Consider the following 18598-nt stretch of genomic DNA (forward strand, 5'->3'; position numbering starts at 1 on the left):
CTTCCCTGCTTTTGAAGCAGACTCGCGACCACCATGCCGCCTTATGAAGCCCACGAGATGCGTCGTGGCAAGTACGCGAGAATCGATGACCCTGTCGACGATGTCGAAACCCCGACGCGCTTCTCCTCCGAATCCACCGGCACCCTAGAAGATCTCGAAGAGCACGACCCACTTGCGTTCGATAGCAAGATCAGGCGCAAAAAGAGCGCCGGAGATCTCAAGGTCCGGAAAGCGTCGTATAGAGACAATGAGTCTGCGGCGCCGTTCCCTACACAGCAAAGGAAGTCGCGATGTGCACCGGGCCGCTGCTGCTGCTGGCTTCTGGTGTTTATCGCCGCCACCGTCCTGATACTTGCGTCGGGAGGCATATGGGCATACAAGGTCTCGGTGCCCGAAGATGGATTGAGTCCACCGTGGTATCCTTCGCCAAAGGGCGGCACCGATAAGGCATGGGCGGATAGCTACAAGAGGGCTGCGGAACTGGTAAAGCAGATGACACTGCCTGAAAAGGTCAACATCACAACGGGAACAGGCTGGAGCATGGACCTCTGTGTCGGCCAGACTGGGCGCGTAGACCGGCTGAAATTTCCCAGCCTGTGTCTTCAGGTACGTACGGTTGACATGTGGCTAGGACTATACTAACATGCTCAGGACGGCCCATTAGGTATTCGATTCGCCGACAATATCACCGCGTTTCCTGCCGGTATCACTACCGGCGCAACATGGTCCAAAGAACTCATGTACCTACGTGGAAAGGCACACGGCAAAGAGGCACGACTCAAGGGCGTCAACGTTCTGCTAGGTCCCGCTATGGGCCCTCTCGGAAGAATGCCAGCTGGTGGCCGTAACTGGGAAGGATTCGGATCGGATCCAGTTCTACAAGGTATCGCAGCCGCGCAGACCATCAAGGGCATACAAGATGAGGGGGTCATGGCTACCGCGAAACATTATGTCGGCAATGAACAAGAGCATTTCCGGCAGGCATGGGAGTGGGGCCTTCCAAACGCTATCTCGAGCAACATCGATGACCGCACATTGCACGAGATCTACGCATGGCCTTTTGCCGATTCCGTCAAAGCTGGAGTGACCAGTGTCATGTGTTCGTATAACCAGGTCAATTCCAGTTACGCTTGTCAAAACTCCAAGTTGCTCAACGGAGTCTTGAAGGATGAGCTCGGCTTCCAGGGCTTCATCCAAAGTGACTGGTTGGCACAACGTTCTGGTGTGGCTAGTGCTCTTGCGGGCTTGGACATGACAATGCCAGGAGATGGCTTGCGATGGGCCAAGGGCAATAGTCTATGGGGTCCTGAGCTCACGCGGGCAGTTCTCAACGGCAGCGTGCCAATCGATCGCGTCAACGACATGGTTACTCGTATCGTGGCATCATGGTATCAAGTTGGACAGGACAAGTGGGACAACGATGGACCAAACTTCTCTTCGTGGACCAACGACGAGGTTGGCAAGCTTCACGAGGGCAGCCCATCGAACCATGAGATGGGTGTGGTAAATCAGTACGTCAACGCGCAAGGAGAAGGGAAAGAGGCGCACAGCCACCTAGTACGTCGCATCGCGGCCGAAGGCACTGTCTTGGTGAAGAACGAGGGCAAGACGCTACCCCTGGACCGCAAGGGTTGGAAGACTGGCGGCAAGGCTAAGACAAAGTTCCGCGTCGGTGTCTTCGGTGAAGATGCACGTCTCCCTCATGAAGGAATCAATCACTGCTCTGATCAAAGTTGCGACGAAGGAACACTAGCATCCGGGTGGGGATCTGGCGCCGTGAACTTCTCCTATCTAGTTGAGCCCATGTCGGCCATTCGGGACGCTTTCGACAACGAGACTGTATACGTCACTGACTGGCTGGAGAACAAGCTTCCTAGCCAGAAGGAGATCCTCGTAGACCAGGATCTCTGTATCGTCTTCGCCAACTCTGACGCTGGTGAGGGCTACGAGCATTACGGAAGCATACGTGGTGACAGGAACGACCTCAATCTGCAAAAGGGTGGCGACAAGCTGATCCAAGACGTTGCTAAAGATTGTGGAGAAGGCATGGGCGATGTCGTTGTTGTCATTCACACTGTTGGACCTGTCATTCTCGAGAACTTCATCGACATCATGAATGTCAGGGCCGTCATTATCGCCAATTTGCCTGGCACCGAGTCCGGCAACGCCATTGTAGACATTCTCTTTGGCGATGTCAACCCGTCTGGCCGTTTACCCTATACTATTGCCAAGAAGGACGACGAATATGGTCCAGGCAGCAAGATTAAGTATCTTCCCAGTCCATCCGATGGTCTGGCGCCTCAACAGAACTTCTCAGAGGGTCTCTACATCGACTACCGTCACTTTGACAAACAGAACATCACTCCACGATTCGAGTTCGGCTATGGTCTTTCGTACACAGATTTCAAGCTGTCTTCTCTATTGATCGAAGAGAAGGGCGCTAAAACACCCTTTCCCAAACCCCGACCTGATGGCCTGGTACCGCCCAGTTACTCCACGGAATTACCGGATTCTAAGTCCGCGCTATTTCCTGAAGGCTTCAACCAGGTAGAGCGATACATCTACCCATGGCTCGACTCTACGAAGGACATCAAGAAATCCGAACCCATGAACCCCGCCCCACCATCTCCCCTCAGCGAAGCAGGCGGTGGCCCAGGCGGCAACCCCGATCTCTATACTACGCTATTGACCGTATCAGCGTCACTAGAAAATGTGGGACCAGTGGATGGCTCGTCAGTAGTCCAACTCTACATTGCGTTCCCACAAGACTACAAGGATCATGAGACGGGCGAGCCTATTGACTTCCCCATCCGTGTGCTGCGAGGGTTTGAGAAGATACATCTAGAGAAGAACACAGGAAAGCTTGTGCAGTTTGAGGTGACAAGAAGAGATCTGAGTTTTTGGGATATAAAGAGGCAGAACTGGGTGTTGCCTAATGGCGAGTTCGGTATTGGTGTAGGATTCTCGAGCAGAGACTTACCGTTGGAGGGCAAGTGGTAACGCGGCGTTACTTGCATAGAATTGTGACTGGTTTGGTGCTGGAGTTTCATTTGTGTTATTTGTCGATATCCCATACATACATCATATTGCTAAATATGATCTTACTACCATCCACACTGCGATGCTTCTCGATTGTGCAACTTTGCTTTCTTTGTGATACTCACAACTCACTCTTTCCTCTGCCATCCTGTTCTTCAATCGGTCTCCGGCCTCTAGCAAACAAGATTGTGCGCCACAGTTTCTTGCCAGCGAATTCCATGTAGTTCCTCTCCTTCATCGTTTTGACATCAATATCCACAAACCCAGCCTCGGTAAAAAATTGTTTCACACCTTGAATAGTGAAGTGCGGGACTACGACAGAAGCTTCCATCTTTCTGCGGAATTCAGGATCGCTGTCGCCGACGTCGTGCTTTTGTTCAGCATTATGATGGCGTTGATGCCCGTGATGGTGGTGATCGTGCGAATTGGAGGCCTTTTTGTCGCCGGGACCGTGATGATGCCCATGTCCTCCATGATCATGACCATGCTTGTGATTGTGTAGAGCATGATTGCCCTCGCTCCCTTCGATCGGTTCCCCGTCCTCGCCAGCCAATAAATCTCCTCCCTCTAAGAAATCGTTGATGACCAACACACCACCTGGCCTCAGCCTGTCCTTCAACTGACTAGCGGCAAACACAACATCCTCGAAATGGTGGAACCCAAATCCAACAGTCGCAAGATCAAAATTCCAGAACTCCTGTCCCGACAGTGATTGTGGCTGAGGGTCGGACTTGACAAACAAATCACCAACCACGGCGCTGACAACGTCTTCTGGAAGACCGGCATCGCGAGCACGAGTGTTGTATGTAGACACCATTTTGGGTGAGATATCGATACCCTGGGTCTTGGTAACGTAGGGTCCGAAGACACGTGTCATCAGCCCAGTGCCGCATGCATAGTCCAGAAGACGAACTTGAGTGGCATCTGTACTGAACCCTGTGTTGGCAAAGGGGATGCCGACCCAAGATAGATCGGAGCGAAGACTATCTGCGACTCGGTCGTTGACGACATTGAACCAAGGCTTGCTGTCGTAGGAGTCCGATATGGCACTGTGGAATGTTCAGTATACATGTGTGTGGTAATTCACAGAATGATGTATCGTACTCGAAATACCGACGGTTTGCCTCTGCGTAGCTCATCTTGAATGGTACGCTGTTCTCTGTAAGAGTGAGAAGTCTGTTTTATGGTTGTGATGCCGCTGATGCAGTGTTATTAAATCTATAGAATATTCTGGAATTGAAGAGAAACAAGCAATTGAGGTTTGGGGGACGATCAGACTGTCCTTTTATGGATTGAAGAAGGTTGCGAGGGTATATTCAATGTCGCCGGTCTGCATCGGAGACATATGCACGCTAAGCCTATATTGGCCGAGCGTCACAACGTGTATCAAGAACCACGCGATATACGAAAGGATCTGTTTGATACGGCAATAAAGGGAGCTAAGAAGTCCCCGTTCAGATTCGTCAAAGCATATGTGGTTTCAGTTGGTCTCCTCCGAATATCGCCCAATTTGCACCTAAGATGTGGACACAGCTACCGGAGACATTGTGATATGGCTCCACAAGGTACAAAGAAGCCTCCGTAGACTGCGACCTTCGAGTCACCGTCATGACCGATGGTGGATGAGTCATTACGACTAATGCTTGAGGCTATCGTGAAAAAGTAGCGATTCTTACTAGCCTTCCTGGCGTGCTTGGTTACCACCTCTTATCGAAACGATCTTGTGTCGTCGCGCCTATATAGTTCGTGTCGTACGGTATCAAGAGAACATCTCTATCATATTGCCCACATCTGCTTCCTCCGATACATCAACATTGCCCCCAGAGTTCTGATTCTGCAAAGCTTGTTGCCGCGCAAGGCCTTCTTCTCTCTTGCGCCGCTTCCTGACCTCTGCATCCTCCCAATCAGCCTTGGTCCCGTTCAAAAGCCTCGGTCCGTAGGTCTGCAAAAGGGCCTGGCGAAACCGACTTATACGATCAAGGTTGATCTTGAAGCGCTCGTTGGCAATCTTGGTCAACGTTCGCAGATACTGTTGGTCTACCAGGGCAACGTTACTTCCATCATCATCTTGATAGCCAATGATGGAGTCGAATGAATATCCAGCTGACCGGACTGCTACCATAGGATTTGCATCCCCCGTGTTTGGTGACCCTAGACTCACGGCCCCGCTCTCACGAAATCCCGCAGTCAAGGCAGCAGTGAGGACTTTTTGGGCATGGCCCATTGATGCGCTCAAGATATGGAGTATCTGTACCTCGTCAGAGTCTGCCGAAGATTTGCAAGAACCAAAATTACCATAGGTTCAAACTTGAGATGAATGTATCTGCAAGAAACACTAGGTGTTCTCTCCTCAGTCTCGTTTTTCTGCAAGCCAAACTCTGACATGAGATCATGATTTGCTTCGACACATTCAACTGGCGTATGCGAAATGAACAGCCATGCACCCCCACCACCTTTGCCTCCTGGACCAGCACGTGATTCTTCCCCTTGAGCCGAGTCTGATGCTTCGGCATCTGCTTTACGTCCTTCTAAAAACACACTAATGCGCCCCGAGCAACTGCTTGTTGTGACGAGACCTTGGAGTTTATTGATCTCGCTGATTAGATCTCGGATAGGCGCATCAATGGAGCCTTTTGGGGACAGATCGTGGTACTCGCCATCTGGAGCATCGAGTTGTTCCAGGATCTTTTGCTTGCGTACTTCGAAGCGAGTCGGCATGTCTGTCGTGCACTGTGGCTGTGTGGGAAACCCGTGACAACGCGCCGTATTTTCGCGTTCGAGTGCGTCATCCATGGTCTGTGCTCACATTCCCTTCCAAGCATCCACGTAGACGTCTGCAGTTATAACCAGTCATACCCCTTGTCGGCTCCGCAAACCAACTAAATCGACATCATGCCACGCAAAGCTACCAAAAGTACTAGTGCGCCGGCTTCCAGGAGTTCCTCCAAACGTCCCGCACCGGAGGTTCCAGCGAGGCAGTCTAAAAGAGCACGGGCAGCGATTCGGAAATCGTACGTCGAGCCTGAGAGCGACACGGATAATGAGGATAGACCAAGGAAAGTTCAACTACCCAACGGTGACTATGACGATGATGAAGGGGTAGCCTCCGACTACGAGGAGCACAGCGACAAGGATCCATCGTCGGAATCTGAGCCCGATGAAACTGCCACTGACGATGACATCGAGAGCAAGCGGCCAATTCCGAGAGGGCGCACCACCAAGAACCTCCCTATACACAAAAAGGCCGCCGATAAGAAAGAGCTTTGGAGACCGGGAGCAAAATTGGCACCAGGAACGCAACTGGTCATCAAGAAGCCAAAGGCCCGAGATGCAGGCGACACGCCATATTTGGATCACACAATCCATCCAAACACAATGTTGTTCCTCAAGGACTTAGCAGCTAATAACGACCGTCAATGGTTGAAGCGTATGCAACCCTTCATAACGCTTACTTCACTAGACCGCCCGCTAAAGGTTACAGTCCACGACCCTGATTTTAGAGTTTCATTTCAAGATTTCACAACATTCGCCGAGAAGGTATCAGATAAGATTATTGAAGCAGACGAGACCATTCCCGAACTACCGGTCAAAGACGTGGTGGGTATTGACGATTTAGCTATCGTGAGAGACATCACTAACGCGTACAGATCTACCGTATCTACAGAGGTGAGCTTGAAGCTTGATTGTATCGAACCACGCTTACTACTCAAGACATTCGATTCTCAAAAGACCCCACCCCGTACAAGGTGAGAAAGCATCTCAAGTTTTATTGGAAAAGGCAGAGCAATGCGTTCAAAGTCATATCTCGACATGCACAGACAGATCTTGTTGGCCATCTAGCTGACTCTAACCCAATATCATCTGCGCCTCGAAAGATGATTTTGTCCTTATGCTTGGTCATGGCAAGGTGCAAGCAGACTGACCTAATCTAGACTTACTTCTCTGCGGCTTGGTCGAGGACTGTGAGTTATCTTTGTGCAGCAGTCAATCCGAGCCACAGACTGACATTGGACACAAATGCAAGGGACGAAAAGGTCCTTACGCGCACTACTACGTTCAGGTGCAACCCAAAGGCGGGAGCTTTGTAGGTATGTTTGATTCTCTTCTTCTCTTGTATGTGTGCGATTGCTATAGCCACGAGCTGTCCTGAAACCCCAACCGAGGCGAAGCGCAACCCCGTGGCCGCCGTGGTTCTTCTTTCGATCGAATGTGCATAATGTATGCATGTATACCCAATGGTTGCCGTCGCCCATGAGATCAAGGACGGGCCGAGGCCTGGCGGCTTTTGTCCTCGTGTGACCGAGCCTTGCACTCCATGCTGTATTTTGCCGTAGCACGACCGCCATTTCACACATGACAAGGTACCGTCATTAGTGCGATTGGCAACCCTGGCCAGTACTGAAGAGCATGATCATGCCTGGGACATGAGTGCTCAACATACCCCGCTGTTGGTCTTGTGTTCGCATCCGCGGTCGGACAGCGTAGCGTAGCATCTTGAGTCCCGATACCATACTGTGCGATATCCGTTGGAAGATGCGTCGGATCGCTTCGAAGTTCGGTCGTGTTCGGTACTGTGTCGTCGGGACGGTGCTCCTGTCTAATGCATGCCAATGCCTTGTCATCTTGCCTACGCAAGTAGCAACACATTCAATGGCGCGATAGTATTTCTAGCACTGTCTTACCGCTATTGTTATCATACTCGCACAGGCATACGCTGACTTTGGGAGGTGGTGGCTTCTGGCAGCCGGACGCGACGACCCTCGCCAAACTTCGACGCGATATCGACCGTAAACCGCACAAGTTCAAGGCGGTTCTGACTGACGCCGGCATTCGGGAGGCATTCCTCGGTGGCGTGAAAGAGGACGAGAAGAAGGCTGTCAAAGCTTTTACGAGTCTGTCAATGAATCAGTCAAATGCTCTGAAGCGCAATCCAAAGGCGAGTCCCCTCTGCTTTACCTTTCCTTGTATAAGACTGTCTTATCAGACGTCGGTCACCAAGCAGGAAGACGCGTCTCAATTGCCAATTTCCTGCAAGGGCAGAGTAATTTCTGGATGATTTTGCGACAGCTATGGCGGGATCGGGTGTCCTCCGCAGCCTGGCACAGATCAACTCCAAAACTAGCCCGGGAACTTCCCGCCTACAAGGATGCACTGCTGTGAAACTCTTCCGCTACATTATCTTGCGAACGGCACACGACAACGATGACGTGCAACTAAACTTCGGTCTCATACTGGACAGTTTTGCGTTACAACTGTGTGCCGTCCGGCAAAATAGAGTTTCAAATCGCCCCGCACTCAACAATTCAAGCTGAATTCGAGATGTCATAGCTAGCACCCTTTCAACGGGCGGGGTTTTCTGCTGGTAGCAGCGTCACTGCCAAGTTGCGGAGTTTATTACGAACAACCTTCAGTCTCACTGTAACTGCTCAAGTTTGCTGACAGCTCTCAGGGATATGACCATGATCACAAAGATATTGAACTTCTGCGGCTCCGCAATTTTACCATGGGGCGAAAGCTTACAGACGACGAAATTGTCGGTGTCGGAGGTTTGGAGCGTGTGGGTGAGCTCGTAGCCAATATGGTGCCCTTTGTAAGTCTAGCGATTCGTACTCTTGACATTGATGGCATAAAACGTTCATTGAACAGCCGAAGTTAAAAGCGGCGGCAACTTGTTAGGGTTGTGCCTGTACATTGCAAGCTATGGGGTGACTATAATGCTGGCCAGTAGTGTGTTGGCATTGCGGTCACCCGCCCATTATGGAATTGTCCAGGTGTGGAGAGAGGCCTGAGCAATCTTGCTGAGGCGTTGCACACGAAGCCGCTAACGACTGTGGCAGATCACCTATCTTAACAGCATCGCGATGCCCGACGATGACACGTCAGACTCGAGCGACGGCGATGGAAGCGATGCCGAGCCTGACAATGACAGCGGCGCTGCAGAGGATGACGAGGCTTGATGAAGGTAATTTCAACAACGCATGTTCGAGGCGCGGTTCTTCCAGCCGAAGTCATTTGGATGCACACATTGGTGGAGCGTGGAGGAGTGGGCCACACAAGCGCGAAGCCCGCCAATAGACGCCTGTGTAACCCTGCGGCAGTGGCGCTGACTGGTTGGTCCCAACTCATCTTGCATTAGTTTTACGCCCGTTCAAACTGCTTGCGGGACACTGCGGCGCTAGAAGGTCACGTTACTTAGTGGGCTGAGTAGGACCGAGACATGCGAGACTAAAGTTTAGCAGATCGCAATAGGAAAAGCGTCTCTACGACCCTGGTCCCAGTTCTCTCGCTCAAACGCGGGCCTGCCGTCTTTCCTTAGCGGCTTCTGCTTGGTTCCAGCGAGCCAGGGGAGGCAGCGCACGGGGCTCACTTTTCACTCGTCTTCGATGATGACCCGGTGTGCATGGCTGACCGCATCGACGCCAAAGTCTCATCGATGACAGTGCAGAAGCGAGACGTATAGCAATCGCTTTGTATAATCACCCGATCACCTGCCCTCTCCATAGTATGCTCTTGGACACTGTGACAAGCTGCACACGTTGCGTTAGGCTTTAGACGGCCACGGCCCGAGGCGCACTCGTTGTCCTGGGATGCAAGGTTTCCGCCCTAACGCGTCTGATCATGGCCTGCTCCATTTCGTGACGACGGCTTCAGTGAGTCTTTATCGGCGCCTTGAGTCGCTGGCGGTTAGTTGCTGCATCGCTCTGCGTCATACACGCACAAGAAGCGGAAGGTCGAGCGGCTTATACTGTTCGGTCACACTCGACATGGTGTAAGCATGACGCCAGCAGCTCCAACACGAAACCTTGACAACTGCAATACCAAGTGCGTCGAGTATATCGCAGGTCTGCATGCTTCATGTCAACCAAGCTGCGAGGCCTTTTGATGCTTTAGCACGTCATCAAAAGGCGGTGTGTTTGTAGGGCACCTCGTTGTGTCCTTCAATCCCACCGTCCATCACACCGATGAGCCGCTGATATTTCGTTCTTCCGCGAATTAGCACGCTTCGGGCTGATCCATCGACCCGCAATGGCTTGCGTCCGCTTATCCACCCCTTCCGCGTCTCTGATGATATTTACCGGCGTTTGTGACACAGCTGGATCTCGCAAAGCCAGAACGTGTCGCCTTACCCTTTTTAGCACTCCCGTCGGATTTGTGAGGCGAATATACACGGCGGTTTGCCCGAAGATGAGGCAAGCGGACGCTGCGGTACAGGACGGAGATGGAATACCGCTTATCCGACAGGATGTTGTCCCTCATATGGCTACTGCAAGGACGGAGCTTCTGTGCTGAACCATCAGCATGATGCGGTGCTGCGGCGCATTCAGAGTACTAACAGGATGCGAAAGACTGCGTGTACACCGATGCATAGCCATCACCAGACTGACTACGCCTCTATCGCACCAGCACACCTTGACAGATCGGTGAGTGTTGTTTGTTTTGTAGTGGCCACGGTCGCGCTGTGGAAGCATCGTTTGCACTCTGTCTGCCTGTCAGACACTAGAACAGTGGCACAGGCTACAATTCGTCTCGGAGGCTTGACGATATCTTCCCGCCTGATGCATCTGCATCTGGATTTACGTGCAGATGGCGGTACACGAAACGCGGCACAAGCGACATGGCCGCTTGCACTGCGTACGGTGACACAAAAGGGTAGCCTCCGCAATTTCCAGCTATGCTATGCATATTGCGGGAAGGCTTCGGTGACACAAACTTCGTTAATCTAAATATCAACGGGATACACGCGGGAATTCCACTCTCGTCCCGAGCCGCTGACACACATGGTACCAATTGAGCATCTCCAAGTTGCCCTCGCGCTGTTCCCCGACGTCCATGAAGAAGACGATAGCTGAGCATCGCCTAAGCTCCGTGCCGCAGCAGTCATGGACGTTACGCGGCTATTTTGCTTGGGTGAACCGACCGAGGCGGCTGAAGATCACATCCAGAACAGATCCCGGTTGATCTACCCCACAATCCGTTCATTTGGTGTAACCGTCATCAGCGGCATTCAACGGCACTTTGCGATGTGTGCAAGACAAGGCTGCTGACATGTATTTATTGTCATTGTAGCAGCTTGCTCAGTGGGCCGATTCTTCCAGGCCGACTTGACTCCAGACGAATGACTGCATCGGTCCTCATCTATCATGGGCTGGTGACTGACTCAAAAGCCGGAATGCGGTGTGGCAGACAATCAAATCACAACAAAGATTAAATGCGATTGGCTGCAAGCTGTCAGCCCGCTTGATACAGTTCCAATAAGTGAAAAGGGTACCGTGTCCGGAATGACGGCTTTGACCGGTGCAGACACGTCTTGTGACCAAGGCAAGGTTTTTTGCTCTCGCATGCCACGATTAGGATTTACCCGTCGAGCAGCAGATGCAAGGCACATGCCAGCTGCGAAGCTGAGATTTGCCCAAGAGAGTTGAATACTAGGCAGGGGACGTGCTGATTGGTTGATTAAATTTGACCGAGACCTGGACGGTGGAAAACTAAGCACGAGATTGTGCGGGCCGTCCGCCCCAATCTCGAGGCAGAGAACGGAGTGTTTTGGCATGTGTGGATAGTCACGAACTACTGCTGACGATTCTTTGTTGAAAGTGTCGGCGTCGTCACCTATATGCGGCCAGCTGGAAAGAGGCCGGCGCGATGCCGAGGCTGAATACGCACTGGGCGTTTCGCTATTCTCCATGGTACCGTGCCTACATCCGCACAAGTCCGAGACTCGTCACCAGGCGGGACATGCGGCACCGCCACTACTCAAGACGACTCGACAAGTGCCGTTGGCTTGTCTGTATCGTCAGTCTCGACAATTGTGGAGGCGTCGAATCAAGGGCGCAGGGAAGCGTTTTGCCATGGGCACCAGTTCGCAAGCCTTGGGCCGGCGCAAGGGATGAACGGTTTGCCAAATTGTGGATGCCAGATTGAGAGGCGTGATTCGAGGACGAAAGTGGGCTGCGTCGCATGCCAGCCGTCTTACACGAAGCAATAGCAGCTGAAGATGAGGAAGTCGGTACATGATTTTTTTTCTCGCAGGCAAGACTGGCCAGAATCGGCTCTATTACCAACCAGCTCGTGTGGACTGAGAAGGCGAACTACTGCTGCTGGTTTGGACGAACGGTTCTCCCGGCGCAAGACATCGGCTCTCCCGTACACTGCCCCGCGAAGGAGTGCCTGAAGTCGCCGAGACGCACCGGCATGTGCTTGACTAGCAAGCAGAGAGGACTCACGTCACAGTTGTCCAAGCACTTAGCAGACGTGGTTGCCGAAGTGGTACACACCAACAGTCGGACAGGGATGGTGCCCGTCCTTGTCAAGCAAAATGACCGACGCCCCGAGTTGATCAGCCCTATCAGACATGGTGGCAGATGAAAAAAGACGGCAAGCCGCGTCCCGGAGGTTGAGGAGAGGCACATTTGCGAACCTTGCTTGTGCGTGGATCAGGCTGCGGGAGGCGGCAAGCAACGATTGATTTGGGACGAGGAAGCTCGAAAGCCGTCACGATGCATGTGTGTACAAAAAAGCATAGCATGGTCGGGACAGCAGGCTTCGCAGCAGGTCGCCGGCGCCAGCACGCACGGTACGACCAAGCTGACCGGACGCAGGCGCGTACCGTGGTTCGTGAGCTGTCGAATGGGCGAGCTATGGGCTTGGCAGAGGAAGCGACACGAGGGACGCAGAGACGGCCCGTAGACGATTCAAGAGCCCGAGGTGGTTCCATGAGTCGAGGCAACTGTGCCACTTGAGACGCATGCGAGGTGCAGACGGCGGGTAGGCTCTCGCACAAGCGCGGTGCAGCCAGCGCAGAGTCTGGCATCTCGTGCAGGCGGGCGGCAGAGAGACATTTAGGATGATGTGGCCTTGGGCTTTTGAGTATTTATTGCGGCGCCGTGTATGTAATTAAAGGCTCGTAGATCACAACGCGACGGGAGTCCCCGAGGTCTTGGCGAGTCACACATCTCAAGCAAGCTGCCGGGCCGCAGCAGCATCATGCACATGGGTGGTGGACAAGGCCTGTCTCGCGGCCATGGTCATGGGCGGCGCCGTGGGCCTTGTCATGGGCGAGGTCATCATCATCCACCGGCCAAACAGCAGCGCAAGGGTGTCGTCGCCGTCGTCGTGTCGGGACGAGGAGTCGGGCGAGGTGGTAGGGGCGCCTCGTATGTGTGCGTGTGTGTAGCTCGTCTACGCGGGTGGTTGTGGGCTGCACGTCTGGCTGCAAGTGAGGGTGCCGCATGGCATTTAGCGCGTTTGGCGGACCGTCGCCGTCGTCGCTGCATGGGGCGGACAGGGTTAAAAAACGCCATCCCAGTAGAAGCGGCGAGAAGGTTGAGTTCGGGCACGCGGTGGGTAGTAATAGCGGCCGCTCCAACCTGAATCTCCTTTTTCGCTTCCACGCTCTTGGGTCCCGTCTCCTCCACGCGCTTCGAGAAGCCTTTCACTCCACAGCCTCCCTCACCTCTCCGACCTCTGCCACGACTGCTGCCTCGACCACAACCGCCGCCTCACACCCTCTCGCGGCCCAGAGCAATTCCTCCGACCCGCCCGCCTGCCCTGCCCATCGTCTCACTCTCCTGCAGCCGACGTTGCGGGCCGCTCTTGCCAGTATTTTGTGACACCTCAGCCGCCCCAGAGCATTTTCCGCACCACCCACCACTCGCCCTCGCCCTCGCCCACAACACACGCTGAGCAAGCCGGCCGCTGTGTTGCACTGCGAGAGCGCGCCGTGACAGCTCCCCGTTGCGCCCGCCATCTACCACCACCACCACCACCCAGCTCCACCACGCAGCCCAAAACATGTTCCCTCACCAGGGTGGCCAAGGCCAGCTTCCCGCCCACTGGCAACCGCCCACGGCCCAGCAGCCCGCGAATGGCTCGTATGCGCAGCCTCCGCATGTAAGTAGTACAGTCCAACAGTCACGCGCGCTGCACGTCATGTCATGTCCCTCTCGTAAGCTGGTCTGGGTGACAGCTCGCTGACACTTGACGTCAACCTAGATGAACACCACGCTCCCACCTCCACCTCCACCGCCCCAAGAGCCCCGCCCCGACATGGCCCAACATCCTCAGTACCAGCACCAGCAGCCATACCGTCTGCCAGGCCCCAATGAGTGGACACGCGCTCCTCCTCCGCCAGACTATCGCCAGCAGCCACCACCGCCTCCCCAATATGTCCAGCAACACCACCAGCCGCCCGCCCCGCGACAGCGCACTGCCATTGCCTGTCGCTACTGCCGGCGCCGCAAGGTACATGCTATTTGACGCAATTGACCCCAGAGAATGCCTGCTTACCCTCCCTAGATTCGCTGCTCCGGCTTCGAGGCGACTGAAGACGGCCGCTGCTCCAACTGCATGAGGTTCAACCAAGACTGCATCTTCACCCCAGTCTCTGCCCAGACTCAGGCCTTTGTTCCTGCACACACAGTCTGGCGCGGTGTCGGACAGCCACCGCCCATGTACGGTGCCTACGGGCAGCCACTACCTCCTGCCAGCCACGGCGAGCCATATGGCCAGCCGTCGCGCCAGCCGCAGTATCTGCCCAGCCCCACTGCAGGTCCGTACCCAGCTCATTCTGACTATGGCCCGCCCAGTGCTTCTCCAGATGATGCGAGCCGTGATGCGCTGGCAGGCAGGAAGAGACTCCATCCTGAGCCTCATACCCCTACTCTGCCCCCGCCACATCCTGGCTCAGCGTCACAGGCTCCTCATCGAGGCACTGGAGAAGGCTATGCCTATCCAGAGCCACCGTCTCTAACTTCGGCTGCTTCAACAGCAAACACTCCCACCCCTTACTCCTCCGCGCCTCCTCCCGCCCAACCTTACTACGCCGCACAGCCGCCGCGTCAAGCTTCTCCACAGAGCGCCTACCGCTACGAGCCGAGTCGCACCTCTTCATCGCCACACTCTCAAGCACCAACCACCCCCGGTGCCCCTCCTACGCCTTATTACGCAGCTCCACCGCAGCCCAACGGCGTCCTGCAGCCACCGCCTGCGCGCAGTGATGGCAGAACCCCACCACCGCCTACATCGACGCCCTCGGCTAGACCCAGCATGCGCATCAATGACCTCGTAAGCGACAATGGCCCCGCTCGCAGCTCGACCGATTCGTCCATGCTCAACATGCTCAACCGCCGGCCCATGTAAAAATCTGCCTCGCGCAAGTGGAGACACTCCGGAGCTGGTCTTACGAGAGCGCTTCACACACCCGCATCAAGCGTAGAACAAGGAGCAAAATTTCTCCTCCAAATCTGTCAGTCGTCGTTTACTGCTTTCCATGTACAATCTGTATTTTCGTCCAATCGACGTTTGCTTATCGCAAGGAGTTCTGGCTGGCAACAGCGTGATTTCTGGGCGGCTATCTGAAACTTTCAAGAGCGACAAAGAACTTCCGACATTTTCCATTTTAATACTTACGGATCCATTCCACTGTCCCTCCCGGATCTCATCTCGAGTGTGACCTGAACTACTATACTGGGTGGTTATTCTGTCTTTTCCTGCAAACATCTAGAACTAGGGGTGCATCATCACATGGAGGCTTCGTTGATATTTGCATCATCGTAGCGTAGGTTGGGTCCAGTATCAATGTGCTTCGCTGCATATTGTCTGGGGTAGTGGTCGCTTGTGCTTTTTGGTACCTCTTTCCTATCGTACCTATTACGTCTGTGTTTTTTTTCGCGGTATTCCCCTTCTTAGCCTGTCTCTACCGCATTTCAAAGTCTATATGGGAACTATTACTGGTGGGTGGCAATCTGATCGTAAACTCGCAAAGCACCTCGGGAGAGCTGAGGTTTCTCGCATCATCCTGTACGTAGTGGCTTCTTTTTTTCGTTACTAGCTATCTAAATTGGAGATGTTCGCTGGTGTAATGCTTAGTCCATCTATTCTTTGCACACCTTTGTGAACGCGGCACCGTACCTGGCCTATGTCAACCGGGCGGTGCTGATCTTGATAGCCGGAATCCCGAGCTGGGCTTGCTTGTCAAAACACCTTCTTCTACAGTCGTCACACATGCTTACCCATCGCTCTTGCTTGCGATCCCGCCCAGCCTGGCCCTGTCTAACCACGATGCCAAGACACGTGCCTGATGGACGTTGACATCACATGGTACGTTACGTTACGTACGACAAGCCACGCAGGGCAACCCGACATGACAGGTATACGATAGCGGGTACGCACGTGTTGCACCTACCATTTCAGGCCAGCACGTCCCCACGCAAGAGAATGGACAGCCGAACTCAGCCATCCGCGCCTATCGATATTGTTCCCATGGGGAGCAGACTTTGTCGTGGCTTCGATCGTATGATTACCGTACCACGGTAGCACAACCTCACTGACATCTACCCGACAGGTGTACGTGCATGACTGAATTTCGCATATTCTCATAGCACAGTACAGTACGTCTACCACGGTACAGATTCGGGGTCTCGGCGTGCCGGAGCGCTGCTATCAGACAAGTCTCGATCTGTCATTCTCGAACTACATCGGCACGGGACGGATGAGTTTCCATGGTACAAGGGCAAATGGAAACACCCAAGGCCGTCGGACTAGAACGTTGCTGTCTGTCATCGCTGGTTGCGACGCATTCCAGCATGCACGATGTAATCATTCCAATCCAAATGATTTCACCAGTACCAGTATCGTCGAGTTTGTGCTGCGGCTCGCTCGGACGCAGGGAGGTTATCAATTGCGAATCCGACAATAGTTCAATGTATCGCAGCACTGACTTGCACCAACATGTCACCCCAGATATCAGTTGAGGCTCTAGAATCCTAGTGTACCACGATTGTCTTGGAGCAGCTGATGAACCCTCAAAACTCTATTACTTTCCCGTCCCTTCCTGCTACCGTGCGGTGCAGCATCGTACCAAAGGCCAGGTTCTGGATCGCAGTCCGCCGATGTTGTCCTACTGAACAGACGGCTTGGCTATAGGCCTGTCTCACATCTACTGGCTATTGACACGCCCGCCGTTGCATGGTGTCGCCGCTATAGCGTACCGCTCAACCTCGACTCGCTAACGGAACGGTGCGAGAGAAAGAGAAGGGTTTGATTCGCCGTGACGCTGGGAAGCAACTCCGTCATGAGAACTGCCAGAGCATGCAGGGCAAAAATTGCAACAAAAAGAAACTGTGATTCTAAAGCGACCTAGCGTACCGTTCTTTTGCTGCCTCGACACGAATGCTTCTCCTTGGCTTGCCGAGACAACAAATACCCAGCTGACATATTTTGCTTGCATCACTTAATTTTCATGTGGATAGACCATTAGGTCTTTTTTCATGGTTCAGGGTTTCGGCAATGCAATCGGATCTGGGAAAGTTTGTCGTCGCTAACGAACGACGTCGTCACGAATCAATATTAGCCTGTCAGCGTTTCAGTCGAGTAAGAAATATCTTGCTTCCACAAAGGAGCCAGGAACAGGGGGAAAGGAGGCCTTTGTGGTTGCGACTCGCTTTCAGCCGATCGCAATAGCAATCCCTCACATATGCCTGGGATACATCGCTGTTCGACGAAAACGTACGTGCCCGGTCAATCCCCCTAACTCCGAATTCGGACTGTACAAGCTAAATAGTCGTTGCCCGTCACGGGACGGTGCGAGCAGAAGTTTCGAACCGGGATGCTCGATGTCGCAAGCTCAACTAAGCTGAGTCGAGCAATTGCGGGCCCAGACCTTGTCCCTTCCTTGCCTACTCATGTTAGCGTACCGCTCTTTCTCTTTCTCACTCTTTTGGCTTCGCAAGTGCATCTCCGGAGAGGACAAGTCCGGATCTCGTAGTGTAGCTGTAGTGTGTGTAGGTAGTGCTTACTAAAAAAATTCGATGGAAGATAAGCTAGGAAAGCGAGAGTGCTAATCGCCTCCAAGGCAGTTTTCCGCTGCCCTTGCATCGCACTGCTAGACATGGCTGGCTGGCTGTCACATCCGCTTGGCACCAACCCATGGTCTCATCCTTTTTTTTTTTTGCATGCTTGCGGGAGCAAGCACACGACGCCCAACTCCACAAGTTTTTCTTGTTGGCCAGGTCAAATGTGCTGTGCTGTTGCCGCTGTCCGTCCGGCAAAAGGATTCTGACCCTGGACCCATTTCCTCCGTGCCATCCCTTGCAATGCACCAACACACATGCCATGCTGTAACCGATATGTCAAATGTGCCACGTACGCCTGCAACCCCATCAGTTCCGCCGCCCGAGCCGTGTGTGCTCGCGTGTCGAAATCCGCGTTCCCATCACACATCTCATCACAAGAATGGTAGGAAGCAAGCAGCCTTGCCTTGCTCATTCTAATGAACTACGCTACACGCGCCGATTGAATCGTCTTCATCCCTGCCGTGCGTAACCGCAATAGCCATAATCATGATCCCACAACACGCCATATCATCCTATGCCTGACTACGCTACTTCCTACCACCACCAACAAAACTATCGACAAGCTCTCAGCGCTTAAAATCATTGTATGCACATACCCCTCCCTTCCCCCCATCCATCGCACATCCAACGAAACCAGCGGTGAGCAGCGGGAAGAAGCCCTGACCTACCCTGTGCTTGACCCTCTCCGTGCCCACTGCCCACACCAT

General features: G+C 53.5%; 7 protein-coding genes across 7 annotated transcripts; 4 read left to right on the plus strand and 3 right to left on the minus strand.

The window, feature by feature from the left end:
- Window positions 1-33: 33 nt before the first annotated feature.
- On the plus strand, window positions 34-3000 carry GT037_005911 (glycoside hydrolase family 3 protein; the record flags this gene model as incomplete). Its single annotated transcript, XM_038930958.1, has 2 exons — window positions 34-606; window positions 652-3000. 2 exons carry the CDS (start codon window positions 34-36, stop codon window positions 2998-3000), a joined length of 2922 nt encoding a protein of 973 aa, XP_038786647.1.
- A 160-nt stretch (window positions 3001-3160) lies between these two features.
- On the minus strand, window positions 3161-4178 carry GT037_005912 (uncharacterized protein; the record flags this gene model as incomplete). Its single annotated transcript, XM_038930959.1, has 2 exons — window positions 3161-4088; window positions 4144-4178. The coding sequence occupies 2 exons, from the start codon at window positions 4176-4178 to the stop codon at window positions 3161-3163; spliced, it is 963 nt and encodes a 320-aa protein (XP_038786648.1).
- Window positions 4179-4798: 620 nt separating this feature from the next.
- GT037_005913 (uncharacterized protein) lies at window positions 4799-5757 on the minus strand (the record flags this gene model as incomplete). The annotated part of the gene is made up of 2 exons (XM_038930960.1): window positions 4799-5287; window positions 5335-5757. The coding sequence occupies 2 exons, from the start codon at window positions 5755-5757 to the stop codon at window positions 4799-4801; spliced, it is 912 nt and encodes a 303-aa protein (XP_038786649.1).
- A 174-nt stretch (window positions 5758-5931) lies between these two features.
- On the plus strand, window positions 5932-8996 carry GT037_005914 (uncharacterized protein; the record flags this gene model as incomplete). The annotated part of the gene is made up of 6 exons (XM_038930961.1): window positions 5932-6636; window positions 6687-6705; window positions 6972-7127; window positions 7767-8080; window positions 8489-8629; window positions 8877-8996. The coding sequence occupies 6 exons, from the start codon at window positions 5932-5934 to the stop codon at window positions 8994-8996; spliced, it is 1455 nt and encodes a 484-aa protein (XP_038786650.1).
- A 1084-nt stretch (window positions 8997-10080) lies between these two features.
- On the minus strand, window positions 10081-10296 carry GT037_005915 (uncharacterized protein; the record flags this gene model as incomplete). Its single annotated transcript, XM_038930962.1, has 1 exon — window positions 10081-10296. The coding sequence occupies one exon, from the start codon at window positions 10294-10296 to the stop codon at window positions 10081-10083; it is 216 nt and encodes a 71-aa protein (XP_038786651.1).
- A 2240-nt stretch (window positions 10297-12536) lies between these two features.
- Window positions 12537-12779, plus strand: GT037_005916 (uncharacterized protein; the record flags this gene model as incomplete). The annotated part of the gene is made up of 1 exon (XM_038930963.1): window positions 12537-12779. The coding sequence occupies one exon, from the start codon at window positions 12537-12539 to the stop codon at window positions 12777-12779; it is 243 nt and encodes an 80-aa protein (XP_038786652.1).
- A 281-nt stretch (window positions 12780-13060) lies between these two features.
- Window positions 13061-15177, plus strand: GT037_005917 (uncharacterized protein; the record flags this gene model as incomplete). The annotated part of the gene is made up of 5 exons (XM_038930964.1): window positions 13061-13203; window positions 13483-13772; window positions 13823-13929; window positions 14032-14280; window positions 14335-15177. The coding sequence occupies 5 exons, from the start codon at window positions 13061-13063 to the stop codon at window positions 15175-15177; spliced, it is 1632 nt and encodes a 543-aa protein (XP_038786653.1).
- Window positions 15178-18598: the final 3421 nt, after the last annotated feature.

This window comes from Alternaria burnsii (assembly GCF_013036055.1).
Source record: "Alternaria burnsii strain CBS107.38 chromosome Unknown 732, whole genome shotgun sequence".
NCBI lineage: Eukaryota > Fungi > Ascomycota > Dothideomycetes > Pleosporales > Pleosporaceae > Alternaria > Alternaria burnsii.